This window comes from Nyctereutes procyonoides, unplaced genomic scaffold (genome assembly GCF_905146905.1).
Source record: "Nyctereutes procyonoides isolate TBG_1078 unplaced genomic scaffold, NYPRO_anot_genome, whole genome shotgun sequence".
In the NCBI taxonomy this organism is placed as follows: Eukaryota; Metazoa; Chordata; class Mammalia; order Carnivora; family Canidae; genus Nyctereutes; species Nyctereutes procyonoides.
Window position 1 is genome coordinate 4,534,939 of NW_026575052.1, and position 20,586 is coordinate 4,555,524.

The 20,586-nt window shown below is 57.5% G+C and overlaps 1 protein-coding gene across 2 annotated transcripts in view; it reads left to right on the forward strand.

Moving 5' to 3' along the window:
• The first annotated feature begins 1,522 nt into the window (after positions 1-1,522).
• The window catches only part of PADI3 (peptidyl arginine deiminase 3), a 28,262-nt gene continuing 9,198 nt past the window's right edge, over positions 1,523-20,586 (forward strand). Inside the window, exons 1-10 of one of the 2 annotated variants that reach the window (XM_055332291.1) lie at positions 1,523-1,644; positions 9,279-9,459; positions 11,716-11,788; positions 13,149-13,210; positions 14,184-14,301; positions 15,320-15,445; positions 17,044-17,222; positions 17,448-17,551; positions 17,668-17,779; positions 19,500-19,607. In XM_055332291.1, coding sequence (XP_055188266.1) covers positions 1,553-1,644; positions 9,279-9,459; positions 11,716-11,788; positions 13,149-13,210; positions 14,184-14,301; positions 15,320-15,445; positions 17,044-17,222; positions 17,448-17,551; positions 17,668-17,779; positions 19,500-19,607 — 1,155 coding nt within the window. In that variant the 5' untranslated portion in view covers positions 1,523-1,552. The remainder of the gene's footprint in view (positions 1,645-9,278; positions 9,460-11,715; positions 11,789-13,148; positions 13,211-14,183; positions 14,302-15,319; positions 15,446-17,043; positions 17,223-17,447; positions 17,552-17,667; positions 17,780-19,499; positions 19,608-20,586) is intronic. The other variant, XM_055332293.1, reaches the window with a different exon arrangement.

The window sequence follows — 20,586 nt, forward strand, 5'->3', positions numbered from 1 at the left end:
CGAACCACAGATGTGTTTCTAAAACCTGGTATTAACAGGGGCGAGGCGAAGGCTTGGGTCTATTTCCGAAGGGAGATACAGGGCTCTAAGGCGGAAGCTGGTCCTGCCCCCAGCACTGTGGGCCAGTCCCCAGGAGGAAGCCCCCACCTTCTGAGCAATTCCCCAGCTGTGCTCATAAGCGGGTAGGGAGACTGTTTGGGGCTTCCTCCTGAGTCCAGATCTGAGCCTGCCATCAAGCCATTTTCTAGCCAAAGAAGTAAAGCTGTCATTGAATTCAGCAGCCCAGCATCTCTCCTTGGGAACACCCTTCCCAGACTCTGGGATAGAAGAGCACCATTCTTAGAGTCCTGCTGAAGATCCTTGAGCTGCTGGGCGTGCACCCACTGGGGACACTGGGAAGCAGGTCCTCGTCCCTACCCTGCCTCAGACTGGCAGCATCGCCAGAGAGAAGGGAGGAAGCTTCTATTCAGCACCTTTGGAGCCTGGCTGGGTAGGGTGTGTCCCCGCCATTATCTCTGCCGGGCTGGTGATTAGCCACATTTTCTACAGATGAGGAAACCAAGGCTCAGAGAGAGGGAACCTACCACCCAAGGCCACATAACTGTTGCATGGTGCAGTTGGGGTCCCCAAGACCCCTCTCCTGAGAGCCCTTGCTCCTGCTGCTTCAGGTGGCCAAATGCCTTCTCTGGCCTCAGTTTCCCCCCCCTCACAAGTGAGCCTTCCTGCTCCAACATTCTAAGTTCTTCCTGGCCAGAGAGGGCCACCCACCCCTTCCACAGGCTTTTGCCATGTGGTCAGAGTGACAACGCCAGTAATAGAACGAGGCCGGGCTCCACACTACAGCTCTGCCCACGTGGGCCCACGTGAGCCCTGCAGAGGCGGCAGGTGAGGCACAGAGCAATGAAGCCACTTGTCCCCAGCCACGCAGCCAGCACCAGGCTGAGGCAGAGCTGCCTGCAGTCCTGCTTCCACACTCCATGCTCTTAAGAAAAAGGCAGGTGTTTCTCAAAGTTTCTCACGACGCTTTGGGGGTGCTTATGAAAAAAATCCCGATGCCAGGAGGCACCCCTTACCGGCTGTGTCAGGCTGGAGGTGGGGCCTGGGAGCCTGCACGTTCACCAGCTCCTCCAGCAGGGTGGAGAAGCTCCCCGCTAAACCGTATCAGCTCTGGAAATGCAGGAAAGGGGGGGTGAGGAGGAGGAGTGTGGAAAGTGAGGAGGGCGCCCAGGTCAGCGCCCCACATCTTCGCCTCCCCCCCTCACCTCCCAGGCCCTGGTGCCCCAGCCCCGGTCCCTGCGGGGACTCGCTCCCTTGGAGGGAGAAACAAAGGCCCTCCGAGCTGGGGGCGGAGCAACAGGCTCTTATGCAAATGATGGGTTGCCTCTGGCCAATCCTGAGCTCCCGGCTCTGGGAAGGGGCTGGGCTTCCATGACAGGAGCCAATGAGCTAGCAGCCCGGGCCGGGGAGGCGGGGCCAGGGCCTTTTAAACCGCACGACCTGGGATGTGCCCCGCAGCGCTGGGTTTAGCGGCCCGAGCCCCACCGAGGCCAGCATGTCCCTGCAGAGGATCGTGCGTGTGTCCCTGGAGCATCCCACCAGCGCCGTGTGTGTGGTTGGCGTGGAGACCCTCGTGGACATTTACGGGTAAGAGCCAGAGGCCCGGGGGTCTGCAGGCCTTGGTGCTGAGCCCCTTGGGCCCTTCCCTGGGCAGAGCTTCCTCGGGGCTCAGGCCTGGCCTGGCCGCCCTCTCCCAAGCCGGGGGACTTGCAGTGGTTGAGCTCTGGCCCAGGGCCTTGGAGGGTGCTGGTGTCATGGGGGCTTGGGCACTCCGGAAGACCCTGCAGGCTGGGGTCACAAGGATAGGAAGAGGTGTGTACCCCCAGCCCTGGTCCCCAGCCTATGAGCTCTGCAATGAGCATCAGTCGTTTCCTTAGAAATCATTTATGCATATGTAGCCCTTCCTATGTGCCAGGCGCTGTTCTAAGCTCGGCAAACTTCTTGAATTTAACCCTTGAATTTGAATGCTCCAGTTTAACGTTCACAACCACCTAGGAGCTAAGCTTGTTGTCAACTTCATCTCACTGATGGATGAGGAAACTGGGACAGAGAGGACAAGCCATTTGCTCAGGTCACACAGTAACTACACATCAATGCCAGGGTTAAAACCCATTTATGATCAAGTGTCTTAGGCTTCTCACTGCCCCTTGAAGAGGAAGGATCTGGTCTCCTCCAGCCACTCAGAGCCCACATGGAATTCCCTCACTGTGTGCCATGGCCATGTCCTTAAAGCCAGTGGCAGGAAGTAAGGCCCTGTTTTATCTCTCTCCCAGGAAGAAAGGGAGAGTTTGGGCAGGGTCTTAGGAAGTGGGCTGTGGGAACCACTTAGGGAGCTGACTCCTTAGGCTTTTGGGGAGTCTCTGGGGGTCCTAGCTCTAAGACTGAGCTGTTAGGGGAGGGGGAGGAGAGAAGGAGAGCCATGTCACCCTTCCCCTGTCACCGGTCTCCCACCCCGCCTCTGACCAGGTTTTGAAACCTCAGCACTACTGACCTGCTCATTCCCTGTGGTGGAGGCCGTCCTGTGCATTGTGAGATGTGGAGCAGTGCCCCTGGCTTCTATTCACCGACGCCAGTGGCACACCCCCACTTGTGACAGCCAAAAATGTCTCCAGACATCGCCAAATGTGCCCTGTGGTGGTGGTGGTGGGGGGGGGATCACTCCCAGTTGAGAACCAGTATCCCAGACTAAGACTTGAAAAATTGGAGTGAACTTAGTTGGAAGCAGAGCTGGGGTCGGTCCCAGAGCGTTAGGTAAGCAAGGGTGAGAGGCCGGTCTTGGGAGGGAACCAAGCGTGGAGCAGGCCCAGCTGGGCACCAGGAGCTGAAGCCTGGGTGACGGTGGGTGGGCAGTGAAAAGTAGGGAGGGCACTGGGAGGAGGGGCAGCACAGAGGCTGTGCCAGGAGGAGGGACGAGGGTGGAAAGGTGTCCCTGCTCCTGGCGCCACCTCCTCCTCCCGTGCTGCGTGCCCATGGGGGTGACTCACCTGCGTCAGCCGCCTCATGCCCGTCGGGCAGATGTGCCTCCAGTCTGACCTGGCCCGGGAAGCCCAGGGCCGGCCCCTCCCCTGCTGCAGCAGCGCTTCCTTAGAAGATGGAGCCAGCGGGGCAAAGGCAGCAGTGTCTTGGGGTTACATGAGTGCTCCCAAGGAGGCCAAGAGGGGACAGCCCGAGGGCGTGGGGCACAGCCTCAGGCACCCTCAAACGAAGGATTCTGGGGCCTCTGTGACCGGACCACCTTGCAGGAGGCGGAGGGCTGCTGGTCCATTCATTCATTCATACACCCATCAAGTATTTATTTGGGGTCTAGTGTGGGCCGGGCTTGGGGACACGATGGCAGTGGCGAGCAAGGAGGCACGATCCCTGCCGTCTGAGAATCCTGTCCCTTCAGAGTTCTATCAGAGGCTGGGTGGCCCCGTGCTCTGGGGAAGGATCCCGTCTCTTCCAGCTTGGAGATGTCGTGATTCAGCAATCCCAGCGCTCACACCGTGGGCCAGCCAGGGAGGGGGCAGCGGGTGTGCCGGCCAGCGCCGGGCCTGGGACTTAGCAGTCATCTGACTTCGGGAGAGTCACTTGGCATCTGTCCTTCATGTGTAGGGTGGACATGGTCCTCTCAGCCATGATCCTCAGAGACTGCTCCGTACCAGGCGCCGCCCTAAGCGCTTGATGTTTAGTAACTAACTCAATCCTGCGAGGTGGGGACTGTCATCATCCCCATTTTATAGATGAGGACACAGAGGCACAGAGCAGTTGAGGTACTGGCCCCGTGTCACACAGCCCATGAGGATGGCAGAGCCAGGCTGCAGCCTAAACACGTCGGCCTTCGCGTCAAAGGACTCGGGTGTTGTGTGTAGAGCCCGTAGGCCGTGCCTGGACGTGGTGGACATTCCATTGTGGCAACTGCCACCACCACCACCAGCCCTGCCACCACCACCCACCACCAGCACTGTCATCATTTTAAGGCTCTGTCCTGGCCCCTTGGACAGCCTCAAGGGCCCCCAAACCTGCCATCTACAAGGTGGCTGGGGGACAACCTCTGAACCCTACCCGGAGAAGGAGATGAGGAAAGAGGAATGAACATTAGGCGAGTAGTCGGGGCAGGTCTCCTGGAGGGAGGGCACCAACCGGGGCCTTGAAGGATGAGCACAAGCAAGACCGCTGGGGCGCTCCGTCTGTGGCAGTGGACTGCACCCTGTCTTCTTGCCTTCCGTAGAGTTGGAGATGGCCCAGACTTGGTCAGGGGGCCGCGCTTTCCTGAGCAGGGGCTCGCAGGGCGAAAGGGAAGGAAGGGAGATACAGGGGTGTGCTGAGCCACATCCTGGGGATGAATGTGCAGCCAGGGTTGAAACCACTGCCCTAGTTGGACAGGCCAGCAGCTCGGGTCACCTCTTGCTCAGCAGAGGCAGGTCAAGGGAGTGAAAGGACAGAGGGACCAGGGCGGGGCGCCCTGAGTTTTAGTTCTCGCTCTGTCGTCCTTTGCTCTCTCCTCTTGAGCCCTTTCTGCTCCTTTCTGGTCCTCAGTTTCCCCTTATGTGCCCTGAAGAGTTTGTCATAGAACAGCGGGTGGCCAGCTCTGCTCTTGGAGGCCACTGAGCCCCCTCCCTGGTTTGACAGAGCAGCTCTCCCTCTGGCTCGTGGTCCGTGAGAGCGCTCACCTGCGTGGGCAGAGCCGGGCCGCGAGGCTGATGCATCGCCAGCTCTCCTAACGAGCTGGGCTGTAGGGAAGCGGTTCAAGGGGCCACCATTTCTCAGGGGCGGGAAGAGGGTGGGACGAAGGAGGGACTGTGGTCTGCTGACCCTGGGGACGGTGGGGCCAGAGGACTTGGGGTCTGGGAGCCTCGCTGAACAGGGCGGGGGTGGGTGGGGGCAGCTGCCACCCAGAGCCTGCGCTGGCTGGGTCTTGCTCTCCTCTGCCCCCGTGGGCCACATCAGTGGGGACCGTGGTGATCACCTTGTCAACCTGTCTGGTTGCAGCCGCAAGGACCTCTCCCATCAGCGTTTTGGCTCTGAAATGTCTGGTTCTGTTTTCCCGGAGGCCCCGGCCCTGAGCCCATGAAAGGAGAGGATGGGTTTGGGTCTGCAGGGGAGCAGGGCCTGAGTCCCGGCTGTGAGTCTTGGCTCCGACACCGACCAGCTGTGTGACTCTGGGCAAGTCCCTGTCATCTCCGAACCTCTTCCCTCATCTGTAAAGTGGGGATAACAGGACTGATGGTGTGTGTGTGGCTGTGGGGGCTGCTTTGTCACCTTTGTCACCATCGTCACCGTCATCGTCCTCACCACTGAGAGGGTGACATGGAGCGTAAAGGAAGACCTGACTTGTCTGGGTTCCTAGGAGGGGCGGGCTCACATTGAGTCACTCCCACGCTGCTGGGGAGACAGCCCCCCTTAGCCACGGTTCTCAGATGTCACTGGGCTCAGTGCAGGGAGGGTGCACGGAGGGCCTTGGACTGTCCTGTGCATGGACAGGAGGGGAAGCCCGAAGCCCCCGGGGCGGGACTGGGGGTCCTGTCTGGAGCAGCAGGCTGGCAGCATGGGGTGGCCAGGCCGGAGGAAGAGCTTGGGCCGGGCAAGCCTCTGGCTGCTTCTCCGGCCTCCACAAGACGGGAAATTCAGACCCTCCTGTACCCGATGCAGGCTCTTGTCCCAGCAGCCATCCTTCTCATCCTCCCAACAGCTGCTTCCCCGATGGGGCGTGAGCACTGGACTGGGAGTCTGGAGCCCTACCTTCTGGTCCCTCCTCTGCTGGGTCTCAGTTTCCCTGGAACGAAGTGAGGCATGGGTTTGGGTGCCTCCAACTTTCACTCGTCTTGAGCGTTTACACACATCGGTTCCTATAGTCTTCTCCGCCTTATAGACGGAGACATTGAGGCAGAGGGAGGCCAAGCGTCTCCCTCAAGGTCACACACCTCGTGGGTGGTGGGCTGGGATTTGAACCAGCATCCACCTCAGTGCCCCTCCTGATCAAGAACCTTCGCTGGCTCCCCCTTACAGCCTGAGTTTACCCTTGGCCTCCTGAGGCTCCACCGTGGAACTGCCTTCCCCTGGGATGAGTCTCCCCCTCACCCTTGGCTCCCCCTGCCTCCCTCTGGGAAGCTGCCCCCCAGAACCCCTAGCCCAGCCTCTCAACCTGCCTCCGTTTGCCCTTTTCCTGCTTCTTAATCAACCTGAAGACCCCACCCCCACCCCCATGGGTGATTTTCCAAGCCTTTCCCATTATGGCATCTGAGCCTTGCCATGGCCCGTGAGGTTGACCAAGTGGGTGTCATTATTCCACTTTGTCGGGAGGCAAAGTGATTTATTCGGGGTCACCTGGCTTATGGGCGACCCGGCCCAGTCTAGAGCCTGGCTCTTGACTCTGATCCTGGCACCACTGAGCTCCTGGGTCCTTCCCCCTCAGGCCCGAAGGATCTTCATCAGGAAGCCCCCAGCATCTCATACAGGGAAGTGCAAGGGAGCTGGGCCAAGATACCCCAAACCCAGGGGCTGATGCTAGGGAGCTGGGTGCAGTACCATGCCTTCTGCTCCCTCAACCTCCAGGTCGTGGGCACCGGGGTCCAAGCAGCAGGTTGGGGTTGGGGGGAGTTTCATAAAAAGTTTATAAGCCTCCTAGGGAGCGGGAGGCCAGGTGACTCAGGGAGTTGGGCTGAGGGTTCTCCTTGGGGTGGAGGGAGCTCTCCACACCCGGTCTATCTCCATGTGTGTCTTTCTGGCTCTCCATCTCTCAGGGTTTTCTATATCTCTTTGTCTCTCTCTCTCTCTGTCCAGGCTCTTTATGTCCCAGGATGGGCTGGCCCGCACACCCAGGACACCCCAGGACCGAGGGCTCCACCAGCCCTGGAAATTACAGGCTTTGGGAATAGGGTTGCCAGATAAAATCCAGGATGCCTAGTTAAATTTGAAATCCAGATAAACAATTAGTATTTTTTTTTTTAGTGCAACCATGTCCCAAATACTGCACGGGACATCCTTATACTAAAACAATGATTTGCTGTTTATCTGAAATCTGAGTCCAGCTGGGTGTTCTCTAGTTTTATTTGCTAAATCTAGCAGCCCTGCTTGGGGGGAGAAGCAGGTGTGTCGGCCCCGCCCAGCTGCTGGGGACGCCCGGGAGGGCCACGCGCTCCACCAGGACCCGCCTGACAAGTGGAGCCTGGGCTGGGCTTACTTCTCTATTTATAAAAAAGCCACTTTGAGAAGTTTCAGAGTCCTGCTGGTGGAGGAGTGGAGAGGGCGTACTGAAGGAAGTCTGCGCTCCTCCAAGTGGAGCAGGGAAAGGAAGAGGGCCCGGAGTCGGATTGCCGGCTGTGCAACCGTGGGGAAGTCTCTTGCCCATCCTGAGCCTCTGTTGCCCCACATGTGAATGAGAGTCATAATCCCCTCCTCCCGGCCACGGTGAGGATGAATGAATGCTGTTTGGAAGGCCTGCCCTGGTAAGTGGGCAGGGGAGGGGGCCCTCGGGGGCTCGGGGGCTATGATTATCGTGACTCTCCTTTTTTTTTTTTTATCTTAAGATTTTATTTATTTATTCATGACACACAGAACACACAGAGAGAGGCAGAGACACAGGAGGAGGGAGAAGCAGGCTCCACGCGGGGAGCCCGATGCGGGACTCGATCCCAGAACCCCGGAATCACACCTTGAGCTGAAGGCAGACACTCAATCACTGAGCCACAGGCACCCCATCGTGATTACTCCTGGGGAGGTGGTGGGTGAGAATATGGACTCAGGAGCCAGGAGGCCTGGGGTGGGATCCCAGCTCTGCCACTTACTAGCTCCATGACCTTGGCAGTGTGCTTAACCTTAGTTCTCCCATCTGTAAAATGGGAAACGATGGTAGTAGGCACCTCCTAGTTTAATGGGAGGATTGCTTTACGTAACACACCTAAGAACCTTGCACAGGGCTGGCCTATAAACAAGAACTCAACAAATGTCAGCTACTGTTTATCTCCCGGGCACACGTGTGTGTGCTGCTTCCTCTAGGAAGCCTTCTGGTCTCTCTGGCTCACAGGGGCCTCTCCCTACATGGGATCCCACAGACCACTGACTTCGTGACTGTAAGCCCCACCTGGCTGCCCGGCAGTGCTGTTTTTAACTCCCTGATGGGGTGGAAGGCTCTGGGGCAGCGGGGAGAGTAGTGGGTGTACCTGCCTCTGGGCACAGTAGGCACCCCGGGCACCCCACAGACAATCAGAGGGTCGACAGACTGATTTCAAACAGGACTCCCAGACCAGCTGGAGTGGGGGGAACACAGCCCCAGGGCCAAGATGACTTTTGAAAGGTACTAATAATGCTTGGTTGCTTGACTGAATCTGGCCAAGTTTCCCAGGTGACGCTGCAGGGCCACGGAGAAGCACAGGCGCTGTGTCAGAGCCCCAAGTGCACACCTGGCAGCGCCATTCCATGCCGTGTGACCTCGGGCTTGGTACTTGACCTCTCTGAGCCTCAGTTCCTCACCTTTCTGATGGAGATGATATCACTCACTTTGCAGACTTGTGAGAATAAAAGGAGCTAGGAAATACAAGGTGCCTGGCACCCAGTGGACGCTCTACAAAATTTAGTACCCTTCCCTAGGGAAGACCCCAAGGGCATCTTCTTGCCCGCTAAAGAAGGGTGCAAATGGGGATCCCTGGGTGGCGCAGCGGTTTGGTGCTTGCCTTTGGCCCAGGGCGCGATCCTGGAGACCCGGGATCGAATCCCACGTCAGGCTCCCGGTGCATGGAACCTGCTTCTCCCTCTGCCTATGTCTCTGCCTCTCTCTCTCTCTATCTCTCTGTGACTATCATAAATAAATTTAAAAAAAATAAAAAAAAAGAAGGGTGCAAATGGGACCTGGAGGGGAGACTGCTCTTCTTAAAGCCATGGGCTCAGAACTGCAGGGGGTCCATTTGCAGGCTGGTGTCCACTGAGCTCTCTGCACCCAGCTCTGCACTAGGGGCTTATAAAGCACTCAACCGGGTCCTAACTTCCCAAGAGCTTGCAGTTTTGTTGGGAGTTAAAATAACTCACAAGGGAAGTGTTAATAAATACAGAGCCTTGGAAGGTGAGAATGGGTATGCATTTGTGTGGGGTCCAGGCTTCACTCCCAGGAGCTTGCCGTGGGGGGCTGAGAGGCCTGGGGTGGTCAGGGAAGGCTTCCTGGAGGAAGCAAGCGTTTGAGCCAAAGCTCAAGCATCTGAACAACTATCCACCCATTAGCACCTCCCATGGCTTCTTGTCCTTCCCAGGTCGGTACCTGAGGGCACGGAGATGTTCGAGGTGTATGGGACTCCCGGTGTGGACGTCTACATCTCTCCTAGTATGGAGAGGGGCCGGGAGCGTGCGGACACCAGGCGGTGGCACTTTGATACTGGGTTGGAGATCATCGTGGTCATGAACTCTCCCAGCAACGACCTCAATGACAGTCATGTGAGCAGGTCCCCTGGGTTGGGGTGGGTGGGGCAGCGATCTAGCACTGCAAGGGCCAGCACCCTCTCTTTACCCAGATGGCAGGGTAGCACGATGGGTAAGTACACGCCCCAGAACCAAGCAGCTCTGCAACTTCCAGACATAAGCCGTGTGTCTGTTGGCGCGTCATATCAGCCCTCTGGGCCTCGGTTTCCCCTTATGTCAACTGGGGATGATCACAGCACCTTCCCCCCGTTGTTGGTGTGGGGTGGAACATGAGCCAACATTTGCTGCTTTTCTTGTTTCTGAAGACCCCAGCGAAGGGAGGTATCCGCATCTTTCTGTGTCGGGCCTCAGTTTCCCCACCTGCAGGGTGAGGGTTGATTAGGTGATCTCTGGTACTCTGAATGATGGAGAGAAAGCAGAGGTGGGGGGATGCCACTGCCTGGGGAGACCCCTTTCTACGAGGCACCTCACCTTCTAATCCACCCCCTCCCTGACCGCATTCCCTTCTCAGAGGCACGTAATTTCTCTTCCTCCTCTCTGCTCACTCAACCAAGGGTGAGTTTAACAAGCCCCAGCCGTAGGCAGGGTTCTGGCCTCAGGGCAGGGATGGGACATAGGAGAAATGGGGTGGCCCTTGAGCTTGGCACAGGTGATGCCCCCTTAAAGGGGTGACGGAAAGCAGGCCCGGCGTGTGGGAGTGGCAGGTTCCTGCTCCATGTCAGGAGCAGCATTTCAGGAAACTGATCTTTTAGGGACCACTGAGCAGAGGCCACACCGGGGGCAGCCACGACTTCATGCAGCCCTGACAACAGCTCAGAGAGGCAGGGTCCGATCCCCATTTCGTAGGTGGGGCCACTAAGGTTCAGGGAAGCTGTGTCCGGGCCACAGAGCCAATCAGTAAGAGAGCTAGTATTCCACACAGACCTGCTGACACCTGGGGCAGGTTCCCTTCATCACCCCCATGTCTTTTCCCATCCATGTATCTGAGATGAGCCTCTCCACTGAGCTCAGTGACTCAGGTGGACAGGGAAATGAACTCATTTTACAGATAAGGAAACTGAGGACGAGAAGGGGCGTGGCTTACCTGAAATCACCCACCCAGTGAGTAGCAGAGTTGGTGAGGGGCAGGACAGAGGCCCCCGGGGCAGGGCAAAAGGACCAGCCAGCCGGTGAGGGGGCCCCTCCTGGGTGCCCTGCCGAGCTGGGGGCTGTGTGGGTGCCAAAGACCAAAAGGATTGAGGAAAGACCCTTCTCCTTTCCCCACCTTTGGCCTGGATCCATTCGTTGTATGCCCGAGGCCAGCATTGTTGCTCGGGCTTGACAGATGGGGGTGAGTGATTGTGGGATTTAGGGTGAAGGGTCTCTCTATAAGATCCTGAACCTTCTGGCAGAGCTGAGGGACCCACATCAGGAGGGAATGTGCAAGCAGAGGGTTGGGGGTGGAAGGGCCTTTGATACATGGTCCTTGGATTATGTTCTCATCACTCTTTGTCAGCCAGACCTTCAACAGCTATTGGGGCTTGCTGCAGCCGAGCACTGCACTGAGCATGTCACACACCTCCCTTTCTTTGATGGTCACAACCTACAATCAACCCTCTGCAGTAGGGACTATTATTATCTCTACTTTACAGCAGGGGACACTGAGGCCCCGAGAGGACAGGTGACTCTTCCCAGGGTAGTCACAAGTGGATCCGGGCTCCAGCTCACACAGTGCCACCTGCCCTCTGTTAACAATAGCTGGCATGTCTTGAGCCCTTCCTGCGGGGTCCAGTCTGGTAGATGTATTGTTTCTGAGCAGCACTACAATCCTCTGCAGTAGGGACCTGTGTGTTCAATGTTCTGCGGGTGAGGAAACCAGACAGCTCAACCAGAGGTGAAGGGCCTTGGCCAAGGTCACAGAACCCAGAGGTGCTGGGCTCAAGTCCAGGCCTGTCTGAATCCTACAGATAGGAGAGGGTCCCTAACCCCACCTGTCAGACCTCCTCATTTTACAAATGGCAACACAGAGATCCAAAGGGGAGCAGAGGCTTGCCCAAATCACACGGTAGTCATTGGCAGCACTGGGGCCCTCACAGGTAGTTCCCATATTACAGCAAGGCATGGAAAAATAAATGGCACAAAGACTAAAAGGAAGAGCTGGGTTGGTAAGCTCAACTTCAGTACATAGAGGTTCCTGAGACCCTGACTCTTTCTTGCCAGATCCCCCAAACCTGTCCTTTGGGGTGGGGGCTATTGGCTTCAGCTGGTTGACTCTGGGCCCTTTCTCCACAGGTTCAGATTTCCTACCACTCCAGCCATGAGCCCCTGCCCCTGGCCTATGCGGTGCTCTACCTCACCTGTGTTGGTAAGTTGGTAAGCTGGCCCTCATTAGGGCCTGGGCCAAGGGCAGGGGGTGGTGGTTGCGAATGACAATGAACGAGGGTCTTTTCACAAACATCAACTCATTTTTTAAAAATTAAAATAAGTGTACATTTAAAAAATTCAAGTGGTATAAAAGAATATATATTGCAAAGTAAACCTCCCTTCCTCCCAACCTAAGACTTCCAGTTCCAGAAACCCAGCATCCTTCTAGAGATCTGCTGTGCTCATGCAGGTGGACACGGCATACTTGTATACTCCCCCCCTTTGTAAGCAAAGGGAGGCACCCTATAGGCCTGGAACTGGACCTTGCTTTCTCCACCTTAAGTTTTTTGTGCCAGTTGTCCACAAATTGATATATAAACTCCATGCGAGATAACTCAGATTGGTTAAGACGTTAAAGGAAAAGGTGAATAACATGAATGAACAGATGGGGAATTTCTTTTTTTAAAAAAGATTATTTAATTATATATTCATGAGAGAAGAGAAAGAGAGGCAGAGACACAGGCAGAGGGAGAAGCAGGCTCCACGCAGGGAGCCCGATGTGGGACTGGATCCTGGGTCTCCAGGATCACGCCCGGGGCTGAAGGGAGATGCTCAACCACTGAGCCACCCGGGCTGCCCCAGAGGGAGAATTTCAACAGAGATGTGAAAACTATAAGAAGGTGTCAAGTGGAAATGCTAAGATTAAAAGTCATGGTAACATTAAAAAAAAATGCTCTTGCTGGGCTGTCTTGGTAGACTCGACACAGCTGAGGAGAGGATCAGTGACCTTGAAGATAAGGCCATGATAAGTTAGACTATATTACATTTTAAAACTTTCATACAAGGGAGGACAAGTAAAAAGTCAAAGTATGGGATTGCCTGGATGGCTCAGTCCACAGAGCACGTGAATCTTGACCTCAGGGTTGTGAATTCAAGCCCCACACTGGGCACAGAGCTCACTTTAAACAAAAAAGGAAGAAAAAGTCAAAATATGGACGGGGAGAAGAAATTTGCGATGTATATGGCTGATATGGAGAACTCTGATCAATAGGAAAAAAAAGACTAACTAATGGAAACAGGGAAAAAATATGAACAAGAAATTCACAGAGGAGAAAGCTCCAGTGATCAGAACCTGAAATGGAAAGATGCTCAACTCAGTGTTGCCAAGGATGTGGAACCAGGGAACTCCTTGACAGTGGGTGGGAGTTTGCGTGGGTACGAGCACCTGCAGAGCACTTAGCAAGAAAGTTGAAAATGCTCTGTCTGCAGGAGGCATTGTTAGAAGCAGAATGTGCATTGTCAGACCTGTGCTGGACTCCTGGGAACCCCACAGTGACTTACTGTCTCCCCTCTCCTTGTAGACATCGCTCTGGATTGTGACCTGAACTGCGAGGGCAGGCAGGACAGGAGCTATGTGGACAAGGTAGGCCATCTCGACCTGGGCCCAGAAAGGGGCTTGGAGTTTGGAGTTGCCTTGGCTGGGTTAGGAGGGGTGAGGCCATTACCGGTACCCCCTGCCTCCTAGGAGAGGGTGGGAGAGCCAAATGGGAACCAGGCGTGGCTGGGGATCTTTCACCAGGAGAAAAATCATTACCAAGGATTATCAAGCATATACATGCCCAGGCCTGGGCTAGGCCTTGCCTTGTGGGGAAAAGTCCTTCTGGAATTTTAGTCTAGGTCAGGGGTCAACGAACTTTTTCTATAAAAGTGAGATAGTAAACATTTTAGGCATTGCAAACCGTCCTTGTCGCAGCTCTTCGATTTTGCCACTGTAGTGCGAAAGGGCTAGAGCCAATACAGAGACACGTGGGTGTGATTATTCCAATAAAACTTTATTTACAAAATGAGGCAGCGGGCTGTATGCGGCCCCTGGCCCTGGTGTGCCAACCTCCTGATCGAGGTGAAAGGGGGATTATGCCAAGCATCAGACTGTTAAAGAACTTTGGGCTGAATTGTGGTGACACTTAGTGAGTCGGGAGTTCAGAGCAGGTCGGCGGGGGCCGCATGAGCAAGGAAGCCTTCCTGTGAAGTCCACTTGAGCTGGGCTCTAAGCATTGCAAGGGGGGGGCATTCTGGGTGGAGGGAGTAGGGGGGGCAAGGCCTGGGTGGATCCACGAATGGATCTGTAATCAGGAAGTTGCCCGTTGAGAAATAGGACGTTGGCTGGAGCCGGCTCGCAGTTGGGCCGTGAAACACAGCTGTGTGGTTCGGACTTGCTGGTGCGGGCAGTAGAGAGCCACTGCCATGCCTGGCACAGGAAGCGCTTCGGGGAGAGCGGGCCTATCCGCCCAGGGAGGGCAAGACGAGGTGAGGTTAGGAGGCTGGCCAGGAGGTTGCTGGGCGAGGGCACGGGACTGGTCCGCGCTCCATCACCGGCTGCGCTTTGCCATTGGCAGCGGCAGTGGGTCTGGGGCCCCAGAGGGTATGGAGCCGTCCTGCTGGTGAACTGTGACAGGGATGATGTAACCTGTTATGACCAGGACAACTGTGACCGGCACGTGAACTGCCTGCAAGGTAAGGGGGGGGCGCCCAGGGTCACGGCTCAGCTACCCCACAGGGGCAGCTCTGAAGGCTGAGCCTGGGGCCAGGGTCCCAGCTCCTGGACACACTTCGACGTTGCTCAAAACCTGCCTCAGGCTGGCAGCTAGCCCCTCCCAGTCCCCCCCAGCGCCAGCGAGCTCTCACATACTGGGGGGCTGGGGTGGGGGGAGCCCTAGAAATGGGCTGACCTGCCTTTCCCTCCAGGGGAGCAGGGGACGCTGACATTTATTTGAGTGCCTCTGTGTGCCAGGCCCTTTTGCAGATTCTTGTTTAATCATCCAAGTGGGAGGGCAGCATCACATCACCCCACGTAGGGATGAGGTGTTGAGGCCGGAGGTCAGGGGATCCCCGAAGTCAGTCAGCCTGTCTGTGGCAGGTCCAGAGCTTCCCGTCCGACCCTCGAATCTGGCCTCCCCACCAGGCACCTCTGGCCTGCGTTTCAGGGCACCCCATGTTCTAAGTCCCACACTTTCCCACAACAGCCCCATGAGGGAGGCCACAGACATATCTTGGGGAACCGGCCACGTGCTCCATGCACAGGCGGGCACGGCTTCTCCGAAAGTGGGCACAACCGTCCCTTATTTCAGACAGGGGAGCGCTGAGTCTCCGGGGGGCTGCCCGGTGTGAACAGAGGGATGCTAGTGCTGACACCAGACTGTCCCCGGTGCGCCGCCCAGGTGGCCTGCCTACCCCACCCTTGTCACCTGTCAAGGGCACTGAGCAGTCACTCTGCACTTCCCGTTGCTCTGGGGGGTGAGGAAGTGGAGGCCCGGAGTGGACGTGTGGGGCTCACGGGCACACGCTCAAGACGTCCTCATGGTTCGTTCTTGGTGGTTTCCAGTGCCGTCCAGTGTTTTCTGATGGTGGGCAGAGCTGGGGCTCAGAGACCCAGATCTGGGCACCCTCTGCCCTTGGAGGGGGGTGCAGTGGGCAGGAGGAGAAGACGCCAGTGCCGCAGGCCCCTGAGCTGCGCCCCTGTCTGGCCCCACAGACCTGGAAGACATGTCCGTCATGGTCCTGAGGACGCAAGGCCCTGCCGCCCTCTTCGACGACCACAAACTTATCCTCCACACTTCGAGCTATGACGCCAAGTGGGCACGGGTCTTCCACGCCTGTGGTGAGTTCATGCCCATCCCTCCCCGCCGCCCCGCGGCTGGAGGGGGCCTCAGTTTCCCCACCGTGAGCCAGAGGGCAGGCTCTGCTCTGGCTTCTAGCCTGCCCTGGGGGTCAGATGTGGGAGCCGTGAGGCGGGCGGGCTGCCGTCCCAGAAGAGCCGTGGCCCAGGGTAATTTGATTTGATGAATTAAAATAGAATTAGGGGCGCTGGGGTGGCTCATCAGCGGTGTCTGCCTGCAGCTCAGGGCATGACCTCAGGGTCCTGGGACTGAGCCCCGGGTCCGGGCTCCTTGACCAGCAGGGAGTCTGCCTCTACCTCTCCCTCTGCCCCTCCCCCTGCTCTGTGCTCGATCTCTCCCTCTCTCTCTCTCACACAAATAAATAAATAAAATCTTAAAAAAAAAAAAGACACAAAAATCTTTAAAAACATTCTTGAGGGGATGCCTGGCTGGCTCAGTGGTCGAGCATCTCCCTTCGGCTCAGGTTGTAGTGCCAGGGTCCTGGGATCGAGTCCCACATGCTTCTCCCTCTGCCGGTCTCTCTCTCTCTCTCTCTCTCTCTGTGTGTCTCTCATGATGAATGAATGAATGAATGAATAAATAAATAAATAAATAAATAAATAAATAAATAAATAAATAAAATATTTTTAAGAATTAAAAAAATCAAACAATATAGAGATACATAAGGTAGAAAATGAGGGTTCCTCATCCTCCCCCCTAAACCTGACTCTTAAAATGTGTTCACTGTTAACGAGTTGCAGTGTGTGCAACTCCCCGACTTTTCTGTGGATGCGCTAAGTGTGTGGCGTGTACATACTCTGCTTTCCAGGCACTTTCTCCCATCGAGTGATCTACCCGACGGTGCTTTCTGTACTCATGCAGCTCGGCCCCCAGCTTCCCGCTGCCACGTGTGTTCCGGGCATGGATGTGCTGTGACATGCCCGGGCCCCCGACCACATGGCTGTTGGCAGCGGGCAGGGTTCACCGCGGCGCAGGGGGCCGGAGGGCAGAGGCCTTGCTCACGGCCGTGTCCTCGAGCCTTGCCTCGCAGGTGCAGGGTGGGTGCTCAGCACATACCTGTTCCGCGAGTGGACAGCCAGCGAACACCCCGTACGTGTGTTTGTAGCCGAGACACCCAGAAGCGGAGAGGCTCGTTGGGAGTGGACATTACTCTGTGAGACGCTGCCCACTGTCCTGAACGGCAACATTAGAAAGGCAGGGCCGGGGCAGCCCGGGAGGCTCAGTGGTTTAGCGCCTGCCTTCAGCCCAGGGCGTGATCCCGGGGGTCCCCGGATCGAGTCCCATGTCGGGCTCCCTGCATGGGGCCTGCTTCTCCCTCTGCCTGTGTCTCTGCTTGTCTCTCTGTCTCTCTCATGAATAAATAAATCTTTAAAAAAAAAAAAAAAGAAAGACAGGGCCTTTCCCTGGCCTCGCCCACACTGGGCATCAAGCATCTTCCGTCCTTCGCGGGCCCGACGGCAGAGGGGGGCTGCAGTCCGGCCCGAGGGGCCTGGTGAGGCCCGCACGGCCAAGCTCTGCAGCCGTCGTGCTCTGCGGTCCCTCCCGGGGCTCACGGCCCTCCCTCCCGCCCCCCTCCCAGGTCCCGAAGACTCGTGTGAGGCCTACCGGCACGTGCTGGGCCAGGACAAGGTGTCGTACGAGGTGCCCCGCTTCCATGGGGACGAGGAGCGCTTCTTCGTGGAGGGCCTCTCGTTCCCCGATGCCCGCTTCACGGGGCTCGTGTCCTTCCACGTCACTCTGCTGGATGACTCCAACGAGGTAGGGGTGGGGGTGGCCCACGCACAGAGGGTGCGAAGGGGCTCCGTCCCCGGGACGGACGGGCACCACTGGCACCAAGGATCCCAGGCTTCTGGACCACCCCCCGGTGCCTCTCTAGAAACTAAGGGAAGTGGCGGTTTGCTCAGGGAACTGCACGAATGAGCCAGGCCTCTGGACTCCAAGGCCAGTGCTCTCGCCCTTCCTTCCGCTCGTCTTCCCCTGTAGGATTTCTCCGAGTCCCCGATCTTCACCGACACCGTGGTGTTCCGTGTGGCGCCCTGGATTATGACGCCCAGCACCCTGCCACCCCTGGAGGTGTATGTGTGCCAGTGAGTGTGTTGGGCGGGGGGGGGGGGGCGCGATGGGTGTCCTGCGGCCCCCGGCGGCCCGTCTGGTCTCCACACCTGGCTCCGCCCTGAGCCCCTCTCCCCGGGCTTGTGTGCAGGGTGCGGAACAACACGTGCTTTGTGGACGCGGTGGCGGAGCTGGCCAGGAAGGCCGGCTGTAAGCTGACCGTCTGCCCGCAGAAGGAGAACCGCAATGACCGCTGGATCCAGGTACCACGGCTGCCGGGCAGCACCGACCAGGTGGCATCGCGGAGGGGGAGGCTGGCCTCCCCCAACTGGGGCGCGGGGAGGAGGAGGCTGTGAATATCCAGAAGGACCTGGGGGCTCCGACTGTCCTCCCCAGGGCACTCCTTTTGTTCATTCTAGACCTAGAGCTCCCTCCCTCTCTCCAGAACTTTTTGGAGACCCAGTCACACGCCGACATTGGGTTGGACCCCATTCACCTCCCACAGGGTTGGTCCTGAAGGGAATGGCAGAAGGATGGGACATACTCCCTGCTCCCAGCGGCCTGGTCTGTGGTTCTCCACGGAAGGCCTCGGTCTCCCAAGGGACACTTGGCAGCATCTGGAGACATTTCTGGCTGTCACACTGGAGGATGGTGGTGCTACTGGCTTTGAGTGTGTAGAGCTTGGGGATGCGGCTATGCATCCTACAGTGAATGCACAGGATGGCCCCACAACAAGAATGATCTGGCCGCAGTGTCACGAGCGCCAAGGCCGCTGTGGTGACTTATTGCAACAAACAAACCGCTCTTGCAGTTGAAGGTGTAGCAGGGGTGCCAGCAGAGTGCCAGCAGGGTTTGGAGGAAGATGAATACAGACGTCCAGGAGGAAGGGCGTAGGGTGGGACCAGGTGGTGATGGTGGCTGCCATGAATGAGGCACTTAGGGTGGGCCATGCGTCACGGTGGGCCATGCATCATGCCATGTCGCCCTCTCAACATCCCCTGCTCTTACCCACCTGAGGAGCTCGCAGGGGCCTGTGCCCAGGGCCACAGAGCTGGTAAGGGCCGTGCTGGGGCTCAGTGGACGGCGGTCCTCACAGAGGATCAGCGTGGGCAAAGGCCCCAGAGAGGGGAGACGTGAGAAAGATGACCTCGTGCTCCTGGTGGCCGGGGCCAAGTTTCTGCGAAAGGCAGGAGCTGAAGTGGGAGACCGTGAAAGCCAAGCTGAGAAGCCTCCGTGGCTGGAGGTTCATCGGAGGAGACGGAAGTTCGGGGCGGGCCTCTGGAGCAAGATGGGCTGGTGTGATCCCGGCTGGGCCACTGACTAGCTGTGTGTCCTCGGACAAACAGACCTCTCTGTTTGTCACCTTCCTCCTCTGTAACGTGGGTAATCATCGTGCCTCTGCACGAGTGTGCGTGTGATGAGGATTCGTGGAGTTAATATTTATAAAGAGTTAGAGCGAGGCCAGGCGCGTAACAGGCCGGGCTTCTCATCGGCTATATGGTTCACCCGTGCTGGGCCGTCTTTGCCTCCAGGACCAGGGGGGTTGAGAGACCTGAGAAGGAGGCAGATGGATACGTCCTGAGGTCCCCTCCCAGCCCTGTCCAGCTGTCAACCCCTTGTGACTGCGGGTGGAGGCCAGAAGTGTCAGCTGATGTCCAGTCACTTGTTTGTCCAACTCAGGCCACCCTGAGCCCCTCTCTGGGCCCATCCTGAACCCCTCTCTGGGGCCACCCTGCCCTGATCTAGCACGGGTCCACCCCCAGGGTCACGTCCATGTTCTCGTTCATTCCCCGCCTGTCTTGCTGTGTGGCCCTAGGTAACAGCACCCTCTGTCCGAGCCTCCGGGCTCTCCTTCAGCCACAGGCATCATGAACCCCCACCCTCTTCACCCCAAAGGGCAAAGCAGGCCCGAGACAGAGAAATCCCAAGAACGTTCCTCCTCAAAGCGCTCAGTGCCAAACGAGTGTCGATTGTCGTTCACAGGACGAGATGGAGCTGGGCTATGTCCAGGCGCCACACAAGACTTTCCCGGTGGTCTTTGACTCCCCCAGGAACGGGGAACTGCAAGACTTCCCTTACAAAAGAATCCTGGTGAGTGGTCCGGGCCGCAGGCCGCAGCCTGGCTCTGAGGGCCGAGGGACACGACCCGAGAGCCACCCCAGGGTGTGGAGTCCAGGGGGGCAGCGCCGGGGACCGCGTCCTTAAGGGACAGGAGTGACCACCTGAAATACGGGAGACGCCTAGTTACGTTCGCGTGTGTTCCAAACCTCACACGGGACTTGGTTCTACTAAAAATGTGGTTTGTCTGAAATTCAAATTGAACTGGGCACCCTGGATTTTTATTTACTACATCTGGCAGCCTTCGGTAAGGGGTGGGGGCAGCGCTGCCGTTGAGAACACAGGCTCCGGAATCAGGACAACCCGGCTCTGTGGCTCAGGTGCTGTGTGACCTGGCCTGCGTCACTGCCCCTCCCGGAGCCTCAGCGTCTTCGTCGGCAAAAATGATATCGGTGCCCGGGCTTCTCTGTGCCCGAGCAGAGGGAGCACGCAGCCCCGTTAGCCGGGGCTATGACTGGTGATAAGGAGCACTGGGAGGATGGTGGTTGTGGACCGGGACCTCCTTGAAAAAAAGAGGGGAGGCTCCCTTAGGTGCTGTAGAGACCGGGAGGCCCTTGCAACCTCCTGCTGGATCCCAGAGGCGGTAGGAGGGGTAGGAGCTCTCTCCTGGCCCTCAGTGCTGGTTAAGTTCCTTCTAAGCGACGGCCCTGGGGAGCTCGCCCCTTTTCCAGAGTTGAAAGACTGAGGCTCCATCCCCAGTCCCTTGGTCCCCAGGAACAGCCAGGTACCTGCCCTTGGACTGCACTTGGCAGGGAGGCCGTTCAGAGGGTAAGAGGCAGCGGGGCATAGCCTCGGGCTTCGTGTCTACCGGGGCCCACGGGCAACCAGGGCCCTTCCTACTGTCTCCCTGGGACCACGGGGCATAACGTGCTCCAACACGGCAGTAGGGCCAGAGCGCCTGTGTATGTCCCAGCATTGGCCCCTACGCATGCGTGAAATATTGACTAGGTTA